The 19153-nt window shown below is 35.8% G+C and overlaps 1 protein-coding gene across 4 annotated transcripts in view; it reads right to left on the bottom strand.

Annotated features, from left to right (window-relative positions):
* The window catches only part of TENM1 (teneurin transmembrane protein 1), a 538104-nt gene that overhangs the window by 173301 nt on the left and 345650 nt on the right, over positions 1-19153 (bottom strand). For all 4 annotated transcript variants that reach the window (XM_057718000.1, XM_057718002.1, XM_057718001.1 and 1 more), the window contains one exon: positions 590-775. In XM_057718000.1, the coding sequence (XP_057573983.1) occupies positions 590-775 (186 nt within the window). The remainder of the gene's footprint in view (positions 1-589; positions 776-19153) is intronic.

Raw genomic sequence — 19153 nt, 5'->3', positions numbered from 1 at the left:
TCCTGAAAATTAGTGAAATTGGTGACAAGGGATGAGAGAGGGTGGATGCCTTGGTACAAACTCTCTATACTACCCAATAAACAATTCAACACAGATGTTCTCTTGATGGTAGGTTGGGAGTGTTTTCCTTACACACATTAAAAGACAGCCCTTAATGATACTGAATGGCACCAGATAAAGTAGTCCCATTTAATGAAATTGCCTCTAAGTGCTTTCAACCAAAACAACCTAACTTTTCAAAAGGAAAAATGGCCAGCGAATGTTACCTTTACAACAAAACCACCTCTCATTAACTAATGACGCTATATTCTAATGTATCATCTTTCATTTGAGTAACTCAAAGCACTTGAAAGCAGAAAATATAAAGAATACTGAAGTAATGAAAAAGGAAAAGACACAGAAATAAGTAAGATATTATCAACAAAACAGGAAACCTTCCAGTTAAGGAAACTTTCAAACTTATGGCCAACCCTCCCTACTTCTTCTCTCTTCCCATCTCAAATTCTACAAAAAGCCTGGTGATTGACTTGTTAGACTGCTTTACTTCAATTAATCCAATTTACTTTGTTCAAAGTATGGCGGTACTTACCAATTGTGCAGTGGTCGCCCTCCCATCCAGGGCTGCACTCACATTTTCCATCTTTGCATTGGCCATGCTCAGCACAGTGAGAATGACAGGAACGTTCTTCACATGTTGGTCCTACCCAACCTTCTTCGCACTGGCAAATTCCCCTTGAGCAGACCCCATGGCTACCACACTCCATGGTACAGAGCTCTGTGGGGAATTCCAAGAAGATACATTTACAGATTTTATTACAACCACAGCCCACTCTTTCAAAAAGACATTAGAATTACCAAAATCTCAGTCTATACCTATATTTAAAATATGTAAACAAAATGTCACAAAGACCTCTAGCATTTGTGTGAATGTACAAGGAACTCTGTTAAAAAAGGTAGGTATGTCTCTATGTATAAAATAAACTCTACATCATATTGCTTTTGAGAAGTCTGCAAAATTATAACAGCATTCAAGGCTTAGAGATGAAGTCAGTGCCAAACAAATGTCAAGTGGTTTTCACTAAAAAATTCATTAAGATCACAGATAATGTTGCAGGGATTTTTGTGATGCTATAAGAAATCACTGGGGAAAACACACATAGTAAAATAGTGCCCTAACTTCATTCAGGAAGACAGGTTTTTACAATCAGAAAGATAACTTGCTAATAAAATTCATAATATACAAGAGGTAAAGCTGCCAGTGACAGTAATCAACTGCTTTCCCTGATCATACTAACAATATTTGCATTTATTTTAAGCATTTAAAATGACTCTTGGTTGATTACAATACACAGTCTTCTTATCTCAAAATGCCATTCAATATTTAGCCAATATAATGAAGGTGTATTACTAGCTCTGCCCAGTTTTTCTCTTCTGTTTCTTTGACTGTTTTTGAGAAACACTGAATATTAATAAAATCACGACAGTAGAAAGCCAAAATAAAAGTTTGGCTAGCTTGTTTCTTGATCAAATTCCCTTGCTAGAGGAGCAGAAGTGAGATAAAAGCCTATTGAAAGAATGCAATAGGTTTTGGGTACAATTGGCCACATATCCTTGAATGAAAAAGAGGGTGTTCCGTAAGCCAGGTTGTCTATCCTTCATAGTCTCAAATTCCGAAACTGGTTTTATATATTGAGAGATATTGACATATGATGATATAAGTATTACCCTATATTACATGTAATAAAGCTCTTCATATGTAGCAAAGGTTTCTACTCTGTAGATAGCACAGTTCTTTTTCAGTCGGTGAGAATATTCTTCTGATAAAGCCACGATTATGAATTTTATTACTATCTGGAACAATATATTCACTAATTCATTCACAAGTATTCTTTGAGGGTCAAGATATCATAGAAAAAGTAAACGGTTTGGAATAAGAATTCCTCTGCATAAAAGCTGTGTATCCGTAGGCAAATTACTAACATGCTTTCTTAATCTCTGCTTGTGTAACTACATAATGGAAGTAATAATATTTACACCTGACAGGGTCATTGGGCAGTTTGGAGGTAGAACCAATATGAATTCCTTTAGAGGGGATATAGGAAATGAAGGAAAGGGCAGAATGAAAGTTTTGGCTTAAACAAATGGGTGGATAATGCTGTCACTAGCGAAATAGAAAAGGATGAAGGAAGCATAAGATGGAAGAGCAAACAGATTAACTTTGAGATAACATATAGGCAGCCAAATGAAGATGTCAATTAAGCAGTAAGATATATGAATTTGCCAGGTCAGGGCTAGAGATATGAAATTGGCAACCATTAGCATATAGGTGGTATTTAGCATCTAGGTTTGAGACTGGTGATATCCCCTAAGGAATGAGCCCTGAGGTGTTCCATGATTTAAAGATAAGGTAGAAAAAGAGGAACCATCAAAGGAGACTGGGAAGGAGAGGGCAGTGAGTGACAGGAGGAAATCCAGTAGATTGTAGTGTAGCTAAAGCCAAAAAAGGACACTTTTTCATGAAGAAGGGGTTGGTTATGATAGTGACAGAGTAAAGGGCCAAAGTAAGACATTAAATACTTAATCCCACTAGGAGACTGTAAGTAAAGAAAAAAGTATGGGAGACCCCTGTAAGTTAATGATCACTCAGGAAAGCAGGTTTGCTTAACCACAAAACCAAGCAGGCTCGCTTAGCAACAAAACCATGCAACAGACACATGAGACATGCCCCCAAAGAATAAAACAGTGGTGGCATGAGACTCACACCTTGCCCAGTGAGCTCAGTAAGTTAATGATTCCTAGGACATGCTCCTCTGCACGCACTGAAAACACAAATATAAGAAAAAAGTGACATTATACTGAAACCTGAAATTATTTACCATATTTTAGTATCTGTTACTGCCTTTTTGCTCATTTCCATTGTGCCGCGACAGTCCCGGCTTGACCATGTAGGGACAAGAAAACTCCCCCAGGCAACACGGAGGAGGAGCTGATGATGGAAGCCTGACGTCTACTCAAGAATGAGGAAGAAGGTGGTCTTTTCCTCTTCCCCACTTTTCCTTTGACTATAAAACTGTAGTCCACTAAGTTCTCAGGGTGTGGCACTCTCTTGCTCACCTGCATGTAAGCCTCACAAATGTCCTATCCTAATAAATCACTTCTTATCTATAACTTTGCCTCTTGCTGAATTCCTTCTTTGCTGAGACATAAAGAACCAGAGCTCCTCAGAGTCCCCGAAATGCCACACACTGGTTTCTGTTACATATAAAATATTGCTGAGAGGTCAAGTGAGACATGGGCAGAGAAGCACCCACTGGATTTACCAATGTGGAAACTGTTGGTAACTTTAGGAAGAGCTGTATTGATAAAGTGGTAGTTGTAAAGCCAGATTGCACTGGGTGGAAGAGTGAATAGAAAACTGTGTGGGACCACCACGTTGTGTCAAAAGTCCAGGACTCAGAAAGTTCCAAAAAGGGGGGACTTAGCCTAATAAATGGGAGCTCAAGTAGATTAATCTTGAATTAGCACCAACACTCTGTTATATCTTGATTCGGAATCTATGATTGATAATCTAGATTTTAAAATTCAGTTCTTATAGTGAGTTTGGTATTGTAATTGTGCTCCCCTTAATGGCCTCCCTCAAGACACTAAAAGCTGAACTGAAAGGGCCTTTCTAAGATTAGAAAGCTAAATTGGTCAAAGCCAATCAAGCCAAAGCTGAGTGAAACAACAAGAGGCAAACATTTTGCATATATTGCTTTATACAACTATAAATTTTAGACATAGGAATATATCATTCTGATGATTTCCTGAAAAGTAGTAGGACTGGATGAACAGTATCAGAAAAATGGCAGACTAGGCTATCTTTAAACCACCTTGATATAAACCCTTAGAAATATTGAATAATTTTTTAAATTGCATGTCTTAGCTCACAAGAAAGAGAAATTCTCAAAAGCTGGAAGCAAAGAGTATGCTAACAGTCAAAGACGTAAGCATATGTCAGCTGTCTGGCAGCTTAGAGGGGTTATTATATCCAGTAATGACTAGGGGCTTGGGTATCTGTGTCCACAAAGGGAAAAGAGATGAGGTCTTTGGCCCATTTAAAATGGGAAGTTGGATGGAAACGCCTGCGGAAAGCAAGGACAACCCTTGAAAAGCTGCAATCTCAATGAGATGGGGACTAATAAACTATCCACTAGCCCAGAGAGATGGCAAAGAAGCATTGACTATATAATAGTAACAAAAACAACAACAATAATTATAATAATAATAAAATTGGGGGGGGTTAGAAAACAATAGTGAAATAAAATATTACCTTATCATAATATGTGCAATGGAGTGCCCTGTGTTCAATATTTCTAAAGCCTTGTATTTTTCAGGAGCTAGGTAAGAGATAGTTTGTCAAGTACTCATATAAAAATGTAAACGTGGAGCTCTGTTTCTAGTGATTGTGACCTAAGTAATTTTTACTATTCTCTTTTGATGAGAGCTAGAAAATCTAGACAAAATATATTTTAAAATTTGTTCGGTGTTACTAGAATTCACAAAAGAGTAAAGAATTACTGGGCCAAGTTCCAGGAGAAAGCAAAAACCCAGAGAGGTGTCTGACATTTATGGATGCTTCTCTTCTAGAAGTGTCTGTCAATTCTGGTAGATGCAGCTGGAAGGCTCAAAGGTTGGGTAAAACTTTTGTCAGTTTCATGGGTACAGAAAAAATACTTAACTAGATAATGACTAAGAAATTTCCAATACAGTAGAAAACATCAAGCCAAATACTGAAGCAAAACTGAAGGAACAAAAAAGAGAAAAAGGCAGATTCACAATTATAATCAGAGACTTCTGTGACCCCCTTTCTCATTAACTGACAGAACAAGCAGACGACTCAGAAAGAATATGGAATATTTGACCAACAGGATTAACAAATTTGATCTAACTGATACATACAGAACACTGCATTAAATACTTGCAACATACACAGAAATTTCAAGTGCACATAGAATAGTTACAAATATTGACCACATGCTGGGCTATAAAGCAAGTCTTAACGTATTTCTAAGTATTTAAATTATATATAGCATGTTTTCTACCTACTATGAAATTAAACAGTAATCAGTAATCAAAGATAATTATAAAATCAGTGATAAAAGATAATTATAAAATCCACATAATTTGGAAATTAAGAAATAGACATCTGAATGAACTATAGAACAAAGAAGAAATCATCATGGAAATATGATAATATTTTGAAATGAATGAAAATGAAGGTACCATATATCAAAATTTGTGTAACATAACTCAGTCCCTGTGTATAGGAAAATTTATAAGCTAGAAAGGAAAACCAGCTGAAAAACAATGACCCAAGCATTCAATTCTAAAAGATTAAAAGATTAAAAAAAGAAGAGCAAAGTAAACTCCAAGAGGGTATAACGAAGACAATAATAATTATAAAAGCTGAAATTAATTAAATAAGAACAAACATATGATAGAAAGGATCAACAAAGCCAATACTTGATGATTTGCATAGACTAATAAAACTGACAAACCCCTGATGGGGACTGACCAAGAAGAAAATACAAAAGACCCAAATAACTGATATCAGGAATGAAAAAGATGACATTGTTGCAGATCCTTCCAACATAAAACATCATAAGAGGATATCATAAACAACTTTTTGTCAATATATGTAAAACTTTCAGTGGAATGGAAAAAATCCCAGAAAAGTACAGCTTATAATAATAAACACAAGAGAAAAAGGAAACTGAATAGTCTCCTTAAAAAACCTTAATAAACAATGAAAAATATTCCCCCTTCCACAAAAAATTATAGTCTCAGATGACATCACTTGTAAATACACCAAACTTTTTTTTTTTGGGGGGGTACACCAAGTTCAATCATCTGTTTTTATACACAAATCCCCATATTCCCTCCCTTCCTTGACTCCCCCCACCTCGAGTCCCCCCCACCCTCCCCGCCCCAGTCCTCTAAGGCATCTTCCATCCTCGAGTTGGACTCCCTTTGTTATACAACAACTTCCCACTGACTATCTATTTTACAGTTGGTAGTATATACATTTCTGTGCTACTCTCTTGCTTCGTCTCAGCTTCCCCTTCACCCCCCGCCCCCTCCCATACCTCGAGTTCTTCCGTCCATTCTCTGTATCTGCATCCTTATTCTTGTCACTGAGTTCATCAGTACCATTTTTAGATTCCGTATATGTGAGTTAGCATACAATATTTGTCCTTCTCTTTCTGACTTACTTCACTCTGTATGACAGATTGTAGTTCTATCCACCTCATTACATATAGCTCCATCTCATCCCTTTTTAGAGCTGAGTAATATTCCATTGGATATATATGCCACATCTTCTGTATCCATTCATTTGTTGATGGGCATTTAGGTTGCTTCCATGTCCTGGCTATTGTAAGTAGTGCTGCAATAAACATGATGGTACAAGTTTCTTTTGGGATTATGGTTTTCTTTGGGTATATGCCCAGGAGTGGGATGACTGGATCATATGGTAGTTCTATTTGTAGTTTTTTAAGGACCCTCCAAATTGTTTTCCATAGTGGCTGTACCAACTTACAGTCCCACCAACAGTGCAGGAGAGTTCCCTTTTCTCCACACCCTCTCCAACATTTGTGGTTTCCAGATTTTGTGATGATGGCCATTCTGATCGGTGTGAGGTGATACCTCATTGTGGCTTTGACTTGCATTTCTCTGATGATGAGTGATGTTGAGCATCTTTTCATGTGTTTGTTGGCCATCTGTATGTCTTCTTTGGAGAAATGTCTATTGAGGTCTTCTGCCCATTTGTGGATTGGGTTATTTGCTTTTTTGGTATTAAGCTTCATGAGCTGCTTGTATATTTTGGAGGTTAATCCTTTGTCCGTTGTTTCCTAGGCAATTATTTTTTCCCATTCTGAGGGTTGCCTTTTAGTCTTGTTTATGGTTTCTTTTGCTGTGCAAAAGCTTTTAAGTTTCATGAGGTCCCATTTGTTTATTCTTGATTTTATTTCCATGATTCTAGGAAGTGGGTCAAAAAGGATCTTGCTTTGATGTATGTCATAGAGTGTTCTGCCTATGTTTTCCTCTAGGAGTTTTATAGAATACACCAAGCTTTTAAAGGAAGAAAAATTGCCAGTCTTGAATAACCTCTCCCAAAGAACAGAAAAAGAGAAAACACTTTGCAATGTGCTTTATGGGCCAACATAACCTTGATGTAAAATTCTGACAAGGATATTATAAGAAAAAATACAGGCCAATCTCACTCATAAATATGGATGCAAAAACAATAAACAAAATATTAACACAGCAAAACTGGTATTACATAACAGGAAATTGTATAGTGACCAATTTGTGCTTATTCTAGAAATGCAAGATTGCTTTAAAATTTGAAACTCCATCATTATAATGCATCATATATATGGAATAAAAGAGAAAACTCATACGATCATCTCCACAGATATATAATGCGTATTTGATAAAATAGTAAACATTCATTCATAATAAAAACTTATAGCAAACTAAGACTAAAAGGAACTTTAACTGATAAAGATTAGCTACAAAAAACCCACAGCAAACATTATTTCTAATACTGAGATGTTAAAATCTTTTCTTCTATTATTGAGACAGAAAAGATGTCTATGATCATCACTTCTATGCAACATAATTCTAGAGGTCCCAGCCAGTGCAATAATGTAAGAAAAAGTAAAAAAAGTATAAAAACTGAAAAGGAATAAATAAGATAATCATTAATCAAGGATAGTATGATTGTGCATGTACAGACTACAAAAAGAATCTGTACAGATAAACTATTAGAATTAATGTGAATTTAGCAAGATCTCTAGATAGTAGGTTAATATAAGTTAAAAAGTTATTTCTGTATATCAATAGCAAACAACGAGAAAATTTTAAAATACCATTTATAAGAGCATCACAATATCATATACCTAGTAATAATTTTAACAAAATATTTGCAAAACTTATACTGGAAAACTATAAAACTTTATGAGAGAAACTAGAAGACCTGGATAAATGGAAAGCTATAACATGTTCATGAATTGAAAAACTCAAAATTAAAGATGCTAATTTCTCCCAAGTTCTTCTGCAGATTCAATGCAGCCTTATTAATATCTGGGCAGCTGTGTGTGTGTGTGTGTGTGTTTGTACGTTAATGTGAATACTGATCAGCCAAAGAAAGAAGCAGAATAAGTGAGAAGATGTACTCTAGCTGATAGCAAGACATTATAAAGCTATGTTAATTTAGACAGTGGGCATTGATACAATGGTAAATATACCAATGAGGGTAAATAGAGTCCTAAAACAGATTCATACATATAAGGATACTTGATTTATGGTAAAGGTGGTACTGTAGGCAAGTGGAAAATGACTACTGTTTTAAATTAAATGGTTCCATTAAGAAAAAATTCATCTCTACTTCACCCTATGTTCAAAATCAATTCCTGATAGAATGTACTGAACATAAACTGACAAAGCTTCTATAACAACATAAGAAAACAATTTCATGATCTTAGGGTACAGAAAATTTTTTTTTACTGTACACAAAAATGTTAACTATAAGGTAAAAGACAATAAATTGAACTATGTCAAAATTAAGAATATCTTTTTATCAAAAGATAGAGAAAAAGCATGCTATCAGTGGTAGAATATATTCACAGTGGTTACCAGGTATTTCTTACTTGGATAATTCACTGTGCTGTACAGTTAGGACTTTTGTCCTTTTCTGTATGTGTGCTATATTTTAATGAAATGTTAAGAAATTAAAGATAATGACCAGGGACTTCCCTGGTGGTCCAGTGGTTAAGAATCTGTCTTCCAATGCAGGGGATGTGGGTTCAATCCCGGGTCGGGGCACTAAGATCCCACATGCCACAGGGCAACTAAGCCACACACCCATAACGACTGAGCCTGGGCATCACAACTAGAGAGAAGCCTGTGCACCACAATGAAAGATCCCGCATGCCACAGCAAAGATCCTGTGTGCCGCAACTAAGACCTGATGCAGCCAAATAAATTAGTTTTAAAAATCCTTCCTTTAAAAAAATAAAGGTAATGACCAAAAGAATATAAACAGAATATATAACTTCCTAACCAGAAAAAGAGCAATAAGAATGAAGATAACCAGTCAATCAGAGCAAAGGCAGAAAAAGGGTAAAAGTCAATGAAAAAAATAAATGATGTAAATAGGAGACACAAAAGAAGATTACAGGATATAAATCCAAACATGTCAGTAATCCTAGTAAATAAAAACAAACTGAACTTGCAATTTAAAAGAGTGAGATCCTATAACTGAGTGAAAAAGAGAATCTAGTTATGTTCTTTTTGTTAATAAGAGATGTGTTGAAACACACTAATACAGAAAAGTTAGCAACAAGGGAAAAAAGGCATTGTAGTAATGTACCAAGAGAAAGTTGATATAGTTATAAATAAAATTATCAGTTGAAATAGATTTAAAGGTATAAAGCATTATTATGGATAGAGTCATTATATAATGATAAGAGGATTAATTCACCAGGAAGATGTAACGATCCTGATCCTGTAAGAAAATACAGCTTCAAGATATATAAAGGAAAACTCGACATAGTTATAATAAGACAAATTGAAAATTTCAACATCAGGAATAAGTAGATAAAAAATTAGGGAGGATGTAGGAAATTTGAATAGTGCAGTTAACAACTTTAATATAATGGACATATATAGAACCCCAAAGCTGTGATTATACAATACATATTCTTTTCAAGAACACACAGAATACCCACAAAACTGACAATTAATACTTCACAAAGCAAGGCTCAACAAATGGCAAAGATTCTACACCATATAGATCATGCTGTTTCAGCGAAATGCACTAAAATTAGAAATCAATAAACAAAAAGCAAAAGAAAAAATGCAGAAAAGTGTTCCTTGAAAATACACTTAAAAATAATTTATGAATCACATAAAAATTATATTGGAAGTTAGGAAATTGAATAACAATGAAAATACTATTTATAAAAACTTGTGGGATATAGCTTAGACACTAAGAAGAAATGTACAGCCTTTCATACATTTAGTAGAAAAGAACAATTGAAAATTAATGAACAAAGCATCCAACCCAAGGAGTTAAAAAAAGACTATATAAGTAGAAGGGAGGAAACAATAAAAGTAAGAGCTAAAGTTAATGAAATGAGAAACAAAGAAACAATAGAAAAGATGAACAAAACCAAAAATCTGTGTCTTTGACATGAATAATAAAATAGAGAAAACTTTAACAAAGTAAAGCAAGAAAAAAGGAAAGGAAATGATACAAATAAACATTAAAAATTAAAATATAAAAATAAATGAGAGGGACTTCCTAAGTGGCGCAGTGGGTAAGAATCCACCTGCCAATGCAGGGGACACGGGTTCAATCCCTGCCCCAGGAAGATACCGCATGCTGCGGAGCAACTAAGCCCGTGTGCCCCAACTATTGAGCCTGCACTCTAGAGCCCGTGAGCCACAACTATTGAGCCCATGTGCCACAACTACTGAAGCCCATGCGCCTAGAGCCCGTATTCTGCAACAAGAGAGGCCACCGCAATGAGAAGCCCGTGCACCACAATTAAGAGTAGCCCCCACTCGCCACAACCAGAGAAAGCCAGTGTGCAGCAACGAAGACCCAACACAGCCAGATAAATAAATAAATAAATAAATAAATAAATAAATAAATTAAAAAAATAAATGAGAGAGTACTATGAACAACTTTATGCCAGTAAGTTTGATGAAATAGATTATTTTTCCGGAAAAAAAATGGATTTGAGAAATAGAAAGCCTGAATACACCTTAAAGACACTGAAAATGGCCCAGATGGTTTTATAGGTGTATTTAACCAAACTTCAAAGAGACAGATCATCTCTATTTTAAGTCACACCAGAAAACACGAAAAGAGAAAAGACTTCCTGAATCATTTTATGAGACTACTATAATCTAGTTCCAAAATAAGGTAAGTAAAGAAGAAGGGACTTTTTGTAGGCCAATCTCACTTAGAAACATGGCTGCAAAAATCTCCAATAAAAGATCTGGAGGGGCTTTCCTGGTGGCGCAGTGGTTAAGAACCCACCTGCCAATGCAGGGGACACGAGTTTGATCCCTGGGCCGAGAAGATCCCACATGCGGCGGAGCAACTAAGCCCGTGGGCCACAAGTACTGAGCCTAAGCTCTAGAGTCCGTGAGCTGCAACTACTGAGCCTCTGTGCCACAACTACTGAAGCCCACGTGCCTAGAGCCTGTGCTCTGCAACAAGAGAAGCCACTGCAATGAGAAGTCCGCGCACTGCAACGAAGAGTAGCCTCCGCTCTCTGAAACCAGAGAAAGTCTGAGTGCAGCAATGAAGACCCAATGCAGACAATAAACAAATAAATAAATAAATACATTTATTAAAAAAAAATCTGGAAATCAAACCAGCAATGTGCACCCATACACACACAAATATAGAAAATTACAACCAAGTAGGCATGAATGCTAGGATGGTTTAACTTTTGAAAATCTATTAATGTAATTCATCATTGAATTAATCCATTTCACTTTAATCGCATTTCATAATGTATTAAAGAAAAACTATCATCTGATATATGGAAACAGTATTATACAACATTATATATTTATAATGCAGCTCCTGTTTATGATGTAATCTCTTAGCAAAATAGGACTAGAAAGGAATTTACTGAATATGATAAAGGCGATATACCAAAATCCTAAAGTTAAAGGTCAAACTTAGTAACAAAATAATATAGTTCCCTTAAAGTCAGAAGCACTACAATTAACTACTGTTTCTAATTCAGTGTGGTACTGGAGAACTTAGCTAGCACAATAAGGCAACCAAAAATATAAAATGTTTAATGCCTGGAAAAGAAGACACAAAATTGAATACACAGGTAAACTATGAAAACAGGAAGAGAGGATAGCAAAGTTCTTGTAAACAAGATTAACAGAAAAAAATCAACAGCATGCCTATATATCAGCAACAGCTAATTAGAACATGTAATTTTTTTTAAAAAGATCTCATTCATAATAATAACAAATCTAGTGAAAAAAAGTTCAACATTCTTTTATATAAGAATTTAAAACTTTTTGAATTGAAGAACACATACCAAGACTCAATGGAGAGATATACTGGGTTCATGGCTCACAAACCTCAATATCAAATTTTCTCTACTAGTTCTGTAAATTCAGTGTAATTCCACTCAATATCCTAACAACCTTTTTCACAGAGCTTGAAAACCTGATCCTAAAATCCATATGAAACAGAAAAGACTAAGAACATTTTAAAGAAGTATATTCATTGATGTGTGTATGTGTGTGTGTATGTGCGTGCAACCTAAATGTACGTCAATAGGAAAATGGATATATAAATTTTGGTGTATGCATACAAGGCAAAAAAATACAGAAGTTAAGCTGAATAAAGTAGAGGTACATACCTCAAAATGGACAAACCTTAAAAACATAATGATAATGGAAGGAAGTTATTCATATGAAATTTAAACATATGCAGAACAATATATTTTTATAGGCATATACATATTTGTAAAAGCCTAAAAATATGTACAAGAATGATTAAATTTAGGATAGTGGCTTCCACTGCAGGGAAGGGAGGGGATTGGAACCACAAAAGGATACACAGGGACTTAATTTGTATTTGTTACTTTTTAAAGCTAAATTGTGGGTTTTTACGGTTGTTCATTTTGTTATTTTCTATGTTTGAAATATTTAGTAATAATATCCAAAAGAAAAGAAATAAAGAATAGATAAGAAACGACTGTCTTGGGACTTCCCTGGCGGTCCAGTGGGTAAAACTCCTTGTTCCCAATGCCGGGGGCAAGGGTTTGATCCCTGCTCAGGGAACTAAGATCCTACATGCTGCACGGTGTGGCCAAAAACAAAAACAAAAACAAACAAAACGACGTGTCCCGTCTGGCTGCCTCTGAGTCTGAATTTCCCTAAGAACAAATTTCTAGGAGGCACTAGATTGCAGAATAGTTGGGGACAGCATTTTTTTCAAAGACCTTCTATATTACATTGATGCCATTCTCAGCAGTGAGCTGTTATATCCATTTGGGGAAATCTCCATAATTTTCAACTTGTAAACTTTTTAAGACCTTCCTGAATTTTTTACATGTGTGTGACTTGAGTGGTGTTATCAATGTTTTTGTAAATATTTACTATGTTTTTCGATTTAGCTGAATTCCAACAATTTTGTACTTTAATAAAATGTTGTAAACAGTGCAAAACAAAAAGAAAGAAAAAAGAAAAGAAATGACTGTTTTTAGGGACCACCCTGTTGAATAACTAAGGGAGATGTGACTTAACCTCAACACAAATCCCCCCACAGATACAAGCCACAACTACTAATCTGGTTGACAGTTCCAGCACCACAAGGATCCAGGTGGGAGGTGATATCTGCATGAGCAAGGGAATCCTCTAAGAAATAAATCACGGGCTTCCTAGGTGGCGCAGTGGCTGGGAATCTGTTTGCCAATGCAGAGGACATGAGTTCAATCCCTGCTCCAGGAAGATCCCACATGCCGCGGAACAACTAAGCCCGTGCGCCAAAAAAAAAAAAAAAAAAGAAAGAAAGAAAGAAAGAAATCACTACACAAGGAGAAGCAGATCTTCCACAAGAAGCATTCCTGACTTTGAACTGCATCAACAGTCCTGCAATTGCAACCATTTCCAAATGGAGTTTCTAGACTGATACTAAGATGTCTTTCAATCCCAATCTTTTATGATCAGCAGTGGGGTGGGTGGGGAGGAAGGACTAACAGAAAACAGATGCTGGCAATTGTATAATTTATAAACATTCTAGAAATGATATTTACTCTAATATATCTGTCTTATGAGTAGTACTATTCTATGTGTGATATGTTCTATCTGGTTGAAAATACATTAACATTACAGGCTACAAAATATGACAAAAGAATGCTAAAATATAAACATTCTTCTGTGCAAATGGATTGGAAAAGAACATGAAAAATATAGGCAGACACTTTAAAGTTCTATTGAGACATTTCATTTTTAATAAGTTTATGCATGTCAACAATGAACAACACTTGTATAAATTGAACTAGGATACAACTGGAACACTTCTTTGTTGCATGCTGACAAAGACCAATTTGATTAAACAGTAAATCCTTCAGAGCCTCCCTCAGAACCATTGCTCTTAGATATACTTCTTAGACAAAAGTTTCCTGTAAATTCTGTTATTCTTGGCACTTTGGCTGTGCCCAATATTAGACAATAATATTGGGCACCCCAAAATATTAAATCTGGGTATTAGGTTCTAAAATATACAATTTATGTAACATTTTCAATAATAAAATATGGCATTCTAAACAAGGAAAGGACACCTTAGATGTAAAAATTCATGAAAATTAAGAAAGTATCACATGCCCACTTGTTCAGCATCCAGTAGCATCAGTTAAAGATCAAAGGAAATCAGGCTGCGGGCATAAGGAAAATTAAGAATTGGGAATGAATGAAGCTGAATAGATACAGACCTTCTCCTTGATAGACTATAATACAATTTTTATTGGGGAAACTGAGGATTTTCTCATTGTTTTGTGTGATTAATATGGGAAATAAGAGTAAGGAAAAAAAGTAAGTTGATTTGATAAGTGTGAGCAGTACCAAGTCAAGCAGGTTAAGGACTGGAAAAGTTTTTACAGTGTATTCCAGGCTCTTCACTAAAATCAAGCAATGAATCAACCAAGAATAATAAATATTATTAAGAATAAAAGAGTTGTGTACTTGGTATTGTTTTTCAAATATTTGAATCATTTTTATTTTACTACTTTCATCTCCTTGCATTCCTCAGTGGCAGACATTCTACTTGAGAGTGGGACTATTATAAATAACTGTTAACTTTGTAGAACACAGCCTCAGGCTCGCAAGCATGCAGGTACACACATACATGCGCACACACACACACACACACATTTTGGGTTCCTGTTTCTCTGAAAAGCAATTGGGAAAATATTGGTCGATAACATATCTATTTTACTGCACAGAGTTAAATTCAATACCACTTCCACCCAATCTTTTTTTTTTATAAATTTATTTATTTATTTATTTATTTATTATTTTATTGGCTGTGTTGGGTCTTTTTTTGCTGTGTGCGGGCTTTATTTAGCTGCAGTGACTGGGGGCTACTCTTTGTTGTGCTGCGCGGGCTCCTCATTGATGTGGCTTCTCTTATTGCAGAGCAAAGGCTCTAGGCACATGAACTTCAGTAGTTGCAGCACATCGGCTCAATAGTTGTGGCTCATGGGCTCCAAAGCGCAGGCTCAGTAGTTGTGGCACGTGGGCTTAGCTGCTCCACGGCATGTGGGATCTTCCTGGAGCAGGGATTGAACCCGTGTCCCCTGCATTGGCAGGCGGATTCTCAACCACTGCGCCACCTAGGAAGCCCCCCTCCACCCAATCTTTACAAGTACCTTGCTATGATAAAGATTTGGTTTTACTGTAGGATATATATATATATATATATATATATATATATATATATATATATACACATATATATATCACATTTTCTGTGTTTTAAGTGTAATAGTGTAGCTCTCATTTTAACACAGAAAACCTATGACATAAACATAACACTTGTCTTTTCAGCCCCAGCATTACAATGAGCCTCAGCATATTTTAGTAATCCTAACAGTTAAATCTTACATTTGAGCAACAATTTGAAGAGACTACAAATTAAGTCAGATAGCTCTTTCTGTACAAATAGCAACACAGAAGCACAGTAACAACAGCAGCAGCAGCAACAACAACACACTCCAGCCTATAAAATTCTTGAGATGAGTCTCAAATTCTTGGATAAGAATGAAATCTGAAGGAATCTAGTATTTGAAGATCAAAAGTTGAATTGACTTGCAGCTTAATGTTTCATGGATCATGGCTATCACATGACTTTGGGTTTCCTTTACAAACTGGTGAACTGTTCTTTGGTAAATGTGAAAAACCTGACAAGACAGGAAAAATCATGCCTGGCTTACAACTTTGAATTCAATAAAATACTCAACTGGCTTTTTTCAATCTCTAGAATCTTTCCTTTGGAATAAATCCTGTTTGCTTTTCAGCCAAATGAAATATTCTCCCATAACTCTAGAGATCGTATTTTAAGCTGGAAACATTGAGGCTGAGGTGAACCTCTACTCCTTCATGGCTACAGATGCAAAACTGTCTTAATCCTTTGATTATGAACTGAACACACTCGTCTATCCAATAATATTCCCAATTGACAAAGAGTGTTGAAATCTAGACACTTGTCTCACAAATGCTTTTCACTTCACCAATAGGTACCAGATTGTCAGGGTAAAACCATCACCCTTAAGGAGAAAATATTAACTTTGGAAACTCCAAACATATGACTTGTAGCAGGCCCTGTGCTCTCAACTGATTGTTCGGCTGTGCAGAAGTCTGTGTCGGTCTATCCACAGCTTTGTGCTTAGACTTTCTTATCATCTTTGCTACCTATTTGCAGTCTGTGGCCACCTAAAAGGGCAAGCCTAACTGGTGCTCATCAAGGTATCACACTCATGTCCTTGGCCTCAATAAAACTGTGCTCTCACTTATTAAATTATATACAACTACCACTGGAGCAATTATTATTAAATCCTGGCTCAGAGTGGCTACTTAAGAAGTATTTATTGGTACGTTAGAAAGCTGTTCTTTATACCTAAAGCTTAGCATTCTTTTTGATATGATTAGACATAATGTTAAAATTGCACTAAGGAGAACTTCCTCTTTCTTCTGATTGATATTAGACCTCTTCTTCCCTCTTGAAAAAATTTTGACATTACCTCTCTTCTCCCCAAAATGAATTCCATTAATCCCCTTAATGCACATCTAAAACTCCTGCTTGGTGTTTTTCTGAGGCAATAAGCCTCCCAAGTGAGCACAGAAAGGTCTATGTTCCCTGAAACTCTACAAACGGTGGACTGAGATCTTCAGACCCATCCAAGCCCCAAAACACATCTGATAGCATACTTCAGTGGTGAAGCCAAAGCTGTCTGCTGGAAGGACACTGCATGTAGACTGGAAAATGTACTTTGAATGAAAGAAAGCTTATAGAGTTGTTTTTATCCCATTCAGCACTCTTGCTAAGGGCTCTCCGGATTTAGAAAATGAAGTCTAATTGGAGTCCACAAGAGAGACGATGCTAGCAGTCATCAGGCAACCTCGGAAACTGTGGTAGGCTCCTCCTGCATCCTTAACGCGGAAGGTGTGTTCAAGGCATTACAGAGGCACAGAAAGCAGCTTTCTGTCAAAGACCTGGGGAAAGGCTGCATACATATTTACGAAACTGCCATCATTGCCCAGCAGACCATGTACCTACAGTTTTTTACCCCTAAGTAAATATGACAAGGAGAAACACAATGTAAAGAATCCAGAGTCAACAAAATCCACAGCACAATGAAGACAAAGGCATATAAATGTCCTTATATATCATTTGAATGCACAACTTTGTGCCATTTAATACATTTAGTTTTTAATTTATAATTTTACTCTATGGCAATCGCTAAAATGTTTAAAAGGCTGTATGGTTATTAGTGTCATCTGAACTTTAAGAGACGTATTTTATGTGTTTCCTGAAAGCTGCCACATTCACTCTTCTAAGAATTAATAATGGGATTATTATCATTATATAAAGAATTTGACTTCATGTCTATCTTTGTCCCAGTATATCAACATTCCAGAGAGGTTGTGCTGTACTGTGGGAAAGCTATGGGTAGGGAGTATAATAAAATGGCTATATTTATACAAAGTTAAAGTCCTTGACTTACTTTCAATTCCACAGATATCAAGCTACATATTTCTACCTGGCAAGGCCATCATCATGTTAAACTCAAAATATTTATAACCTACCTTTTCATTTCTACCCATAATCCAGTTTTTGACTCTGATTTCACTATTTTTATTAATACTATGATAATGTTCCTGGTTTCCAAAGCTAGGAATCTTGGCATTATGTTTTCATCTTCTTCTTCCCTTCTGCTCATATCTAGCCAGGTCTTTCAATTCTACCGTTTTCTTTTCCACTTTTATTTCTCTCTCTCGCTCTGAGAGCCAGTATAGCATAGTAGTTAAGAGTCAGGACTCTGAAGCCTGAATTCGTGGGCTGGAATACTAGCTCAGCTATGGATTAACTATGTGACCTTGGGCAAGTCACTAAATCTTTCTGTGCTTTGGTTTCCCATCTATAAGACGGGATGAGCATTGTGTTTGGTTTTGGATGTGTTGAGTTTAAAATGCTGGCAAAAAATGCAGAATGATAGATATTTACAAGCCGGCACACTGAAAGCTCCATGCTAAGCGCTGTTGTGGATACAAAAAGAAGGCAGGCACTCCTTGGCACATATCTGGAAAAGATGAAAACTCTAATTCCAAAAGATACCTGCACACCAATGTTCATAGCAGCACTATCTACAACAGCCAAGACATGGAAACACCCTAAATGTCCATCGACAGATGAATGGATAAAGAAGACATAGTAAAAAAGGATGAAGTGATACCATTTGCAGCAACATAGATGGACCTAGAAATTATCATACTAAGTGAAGTAAGTCAGACAGAGAAAGATAAATATCATATGACATCACTTATATGTGGAATTTTTAAAAAATGACACAAATGAACTTATTTACAAAACAGAAACAGACTCACTGACATAGAAAACAAACTTATGGTTACCAATGGGTAAGGGGAGGGGAGGGATAAATGAAGAGTTTGGGATTAACAGATACACATTATTATATATAACATAGATAAACAATAGGAACTACTGTATAGCACAGGGTACTATATTCACTACTTTCTAATAACTTACAATGGAAAAGAATCTGAAAAAGAATATATGTATATATATAACTGAATCACTTTGCTGTATACCAGAAACTTAGATAACATTGTAAACCAACTATACTTCAATTAAAAAATATTTTTTTTAAAAAGGCAGGAAAGGGGAGAGTGTTAATTCTTACACACTTGGCTGAGATTAACAATAAACCAAAGTAATGAGATAAAACACCTGAATCTCTATTTTCATTCTTATCTTCATTTAGTGAGGACTTCATTCTATACAATCATTGGTTTGAAAGGCCTAAAATGTAAGGATAAA

This window comes from Hippopotamus amphibius, chromosome X (assembly GCF_030028045.1).
Source record: "Hippopotamus amphibius kiboko isolate mHipAmp2 chromosome X, mHipAmp2.hap2, whole genome shotgun sequence".
In the NCBI taxonomy this organism is placed as follows: domain Eukaryota; kingdom Metazoa; phylum Chordata; class Mammalia; order Artiodactyla; family Hippopotamidae; genus Hippopotamus; species Hippopotamus amphibius.
The sequence above is the reverse complement of the archived record's forward strand: the minus strand, read 5'-3'. Positions and strand labels throughout refer to the sequence as shown.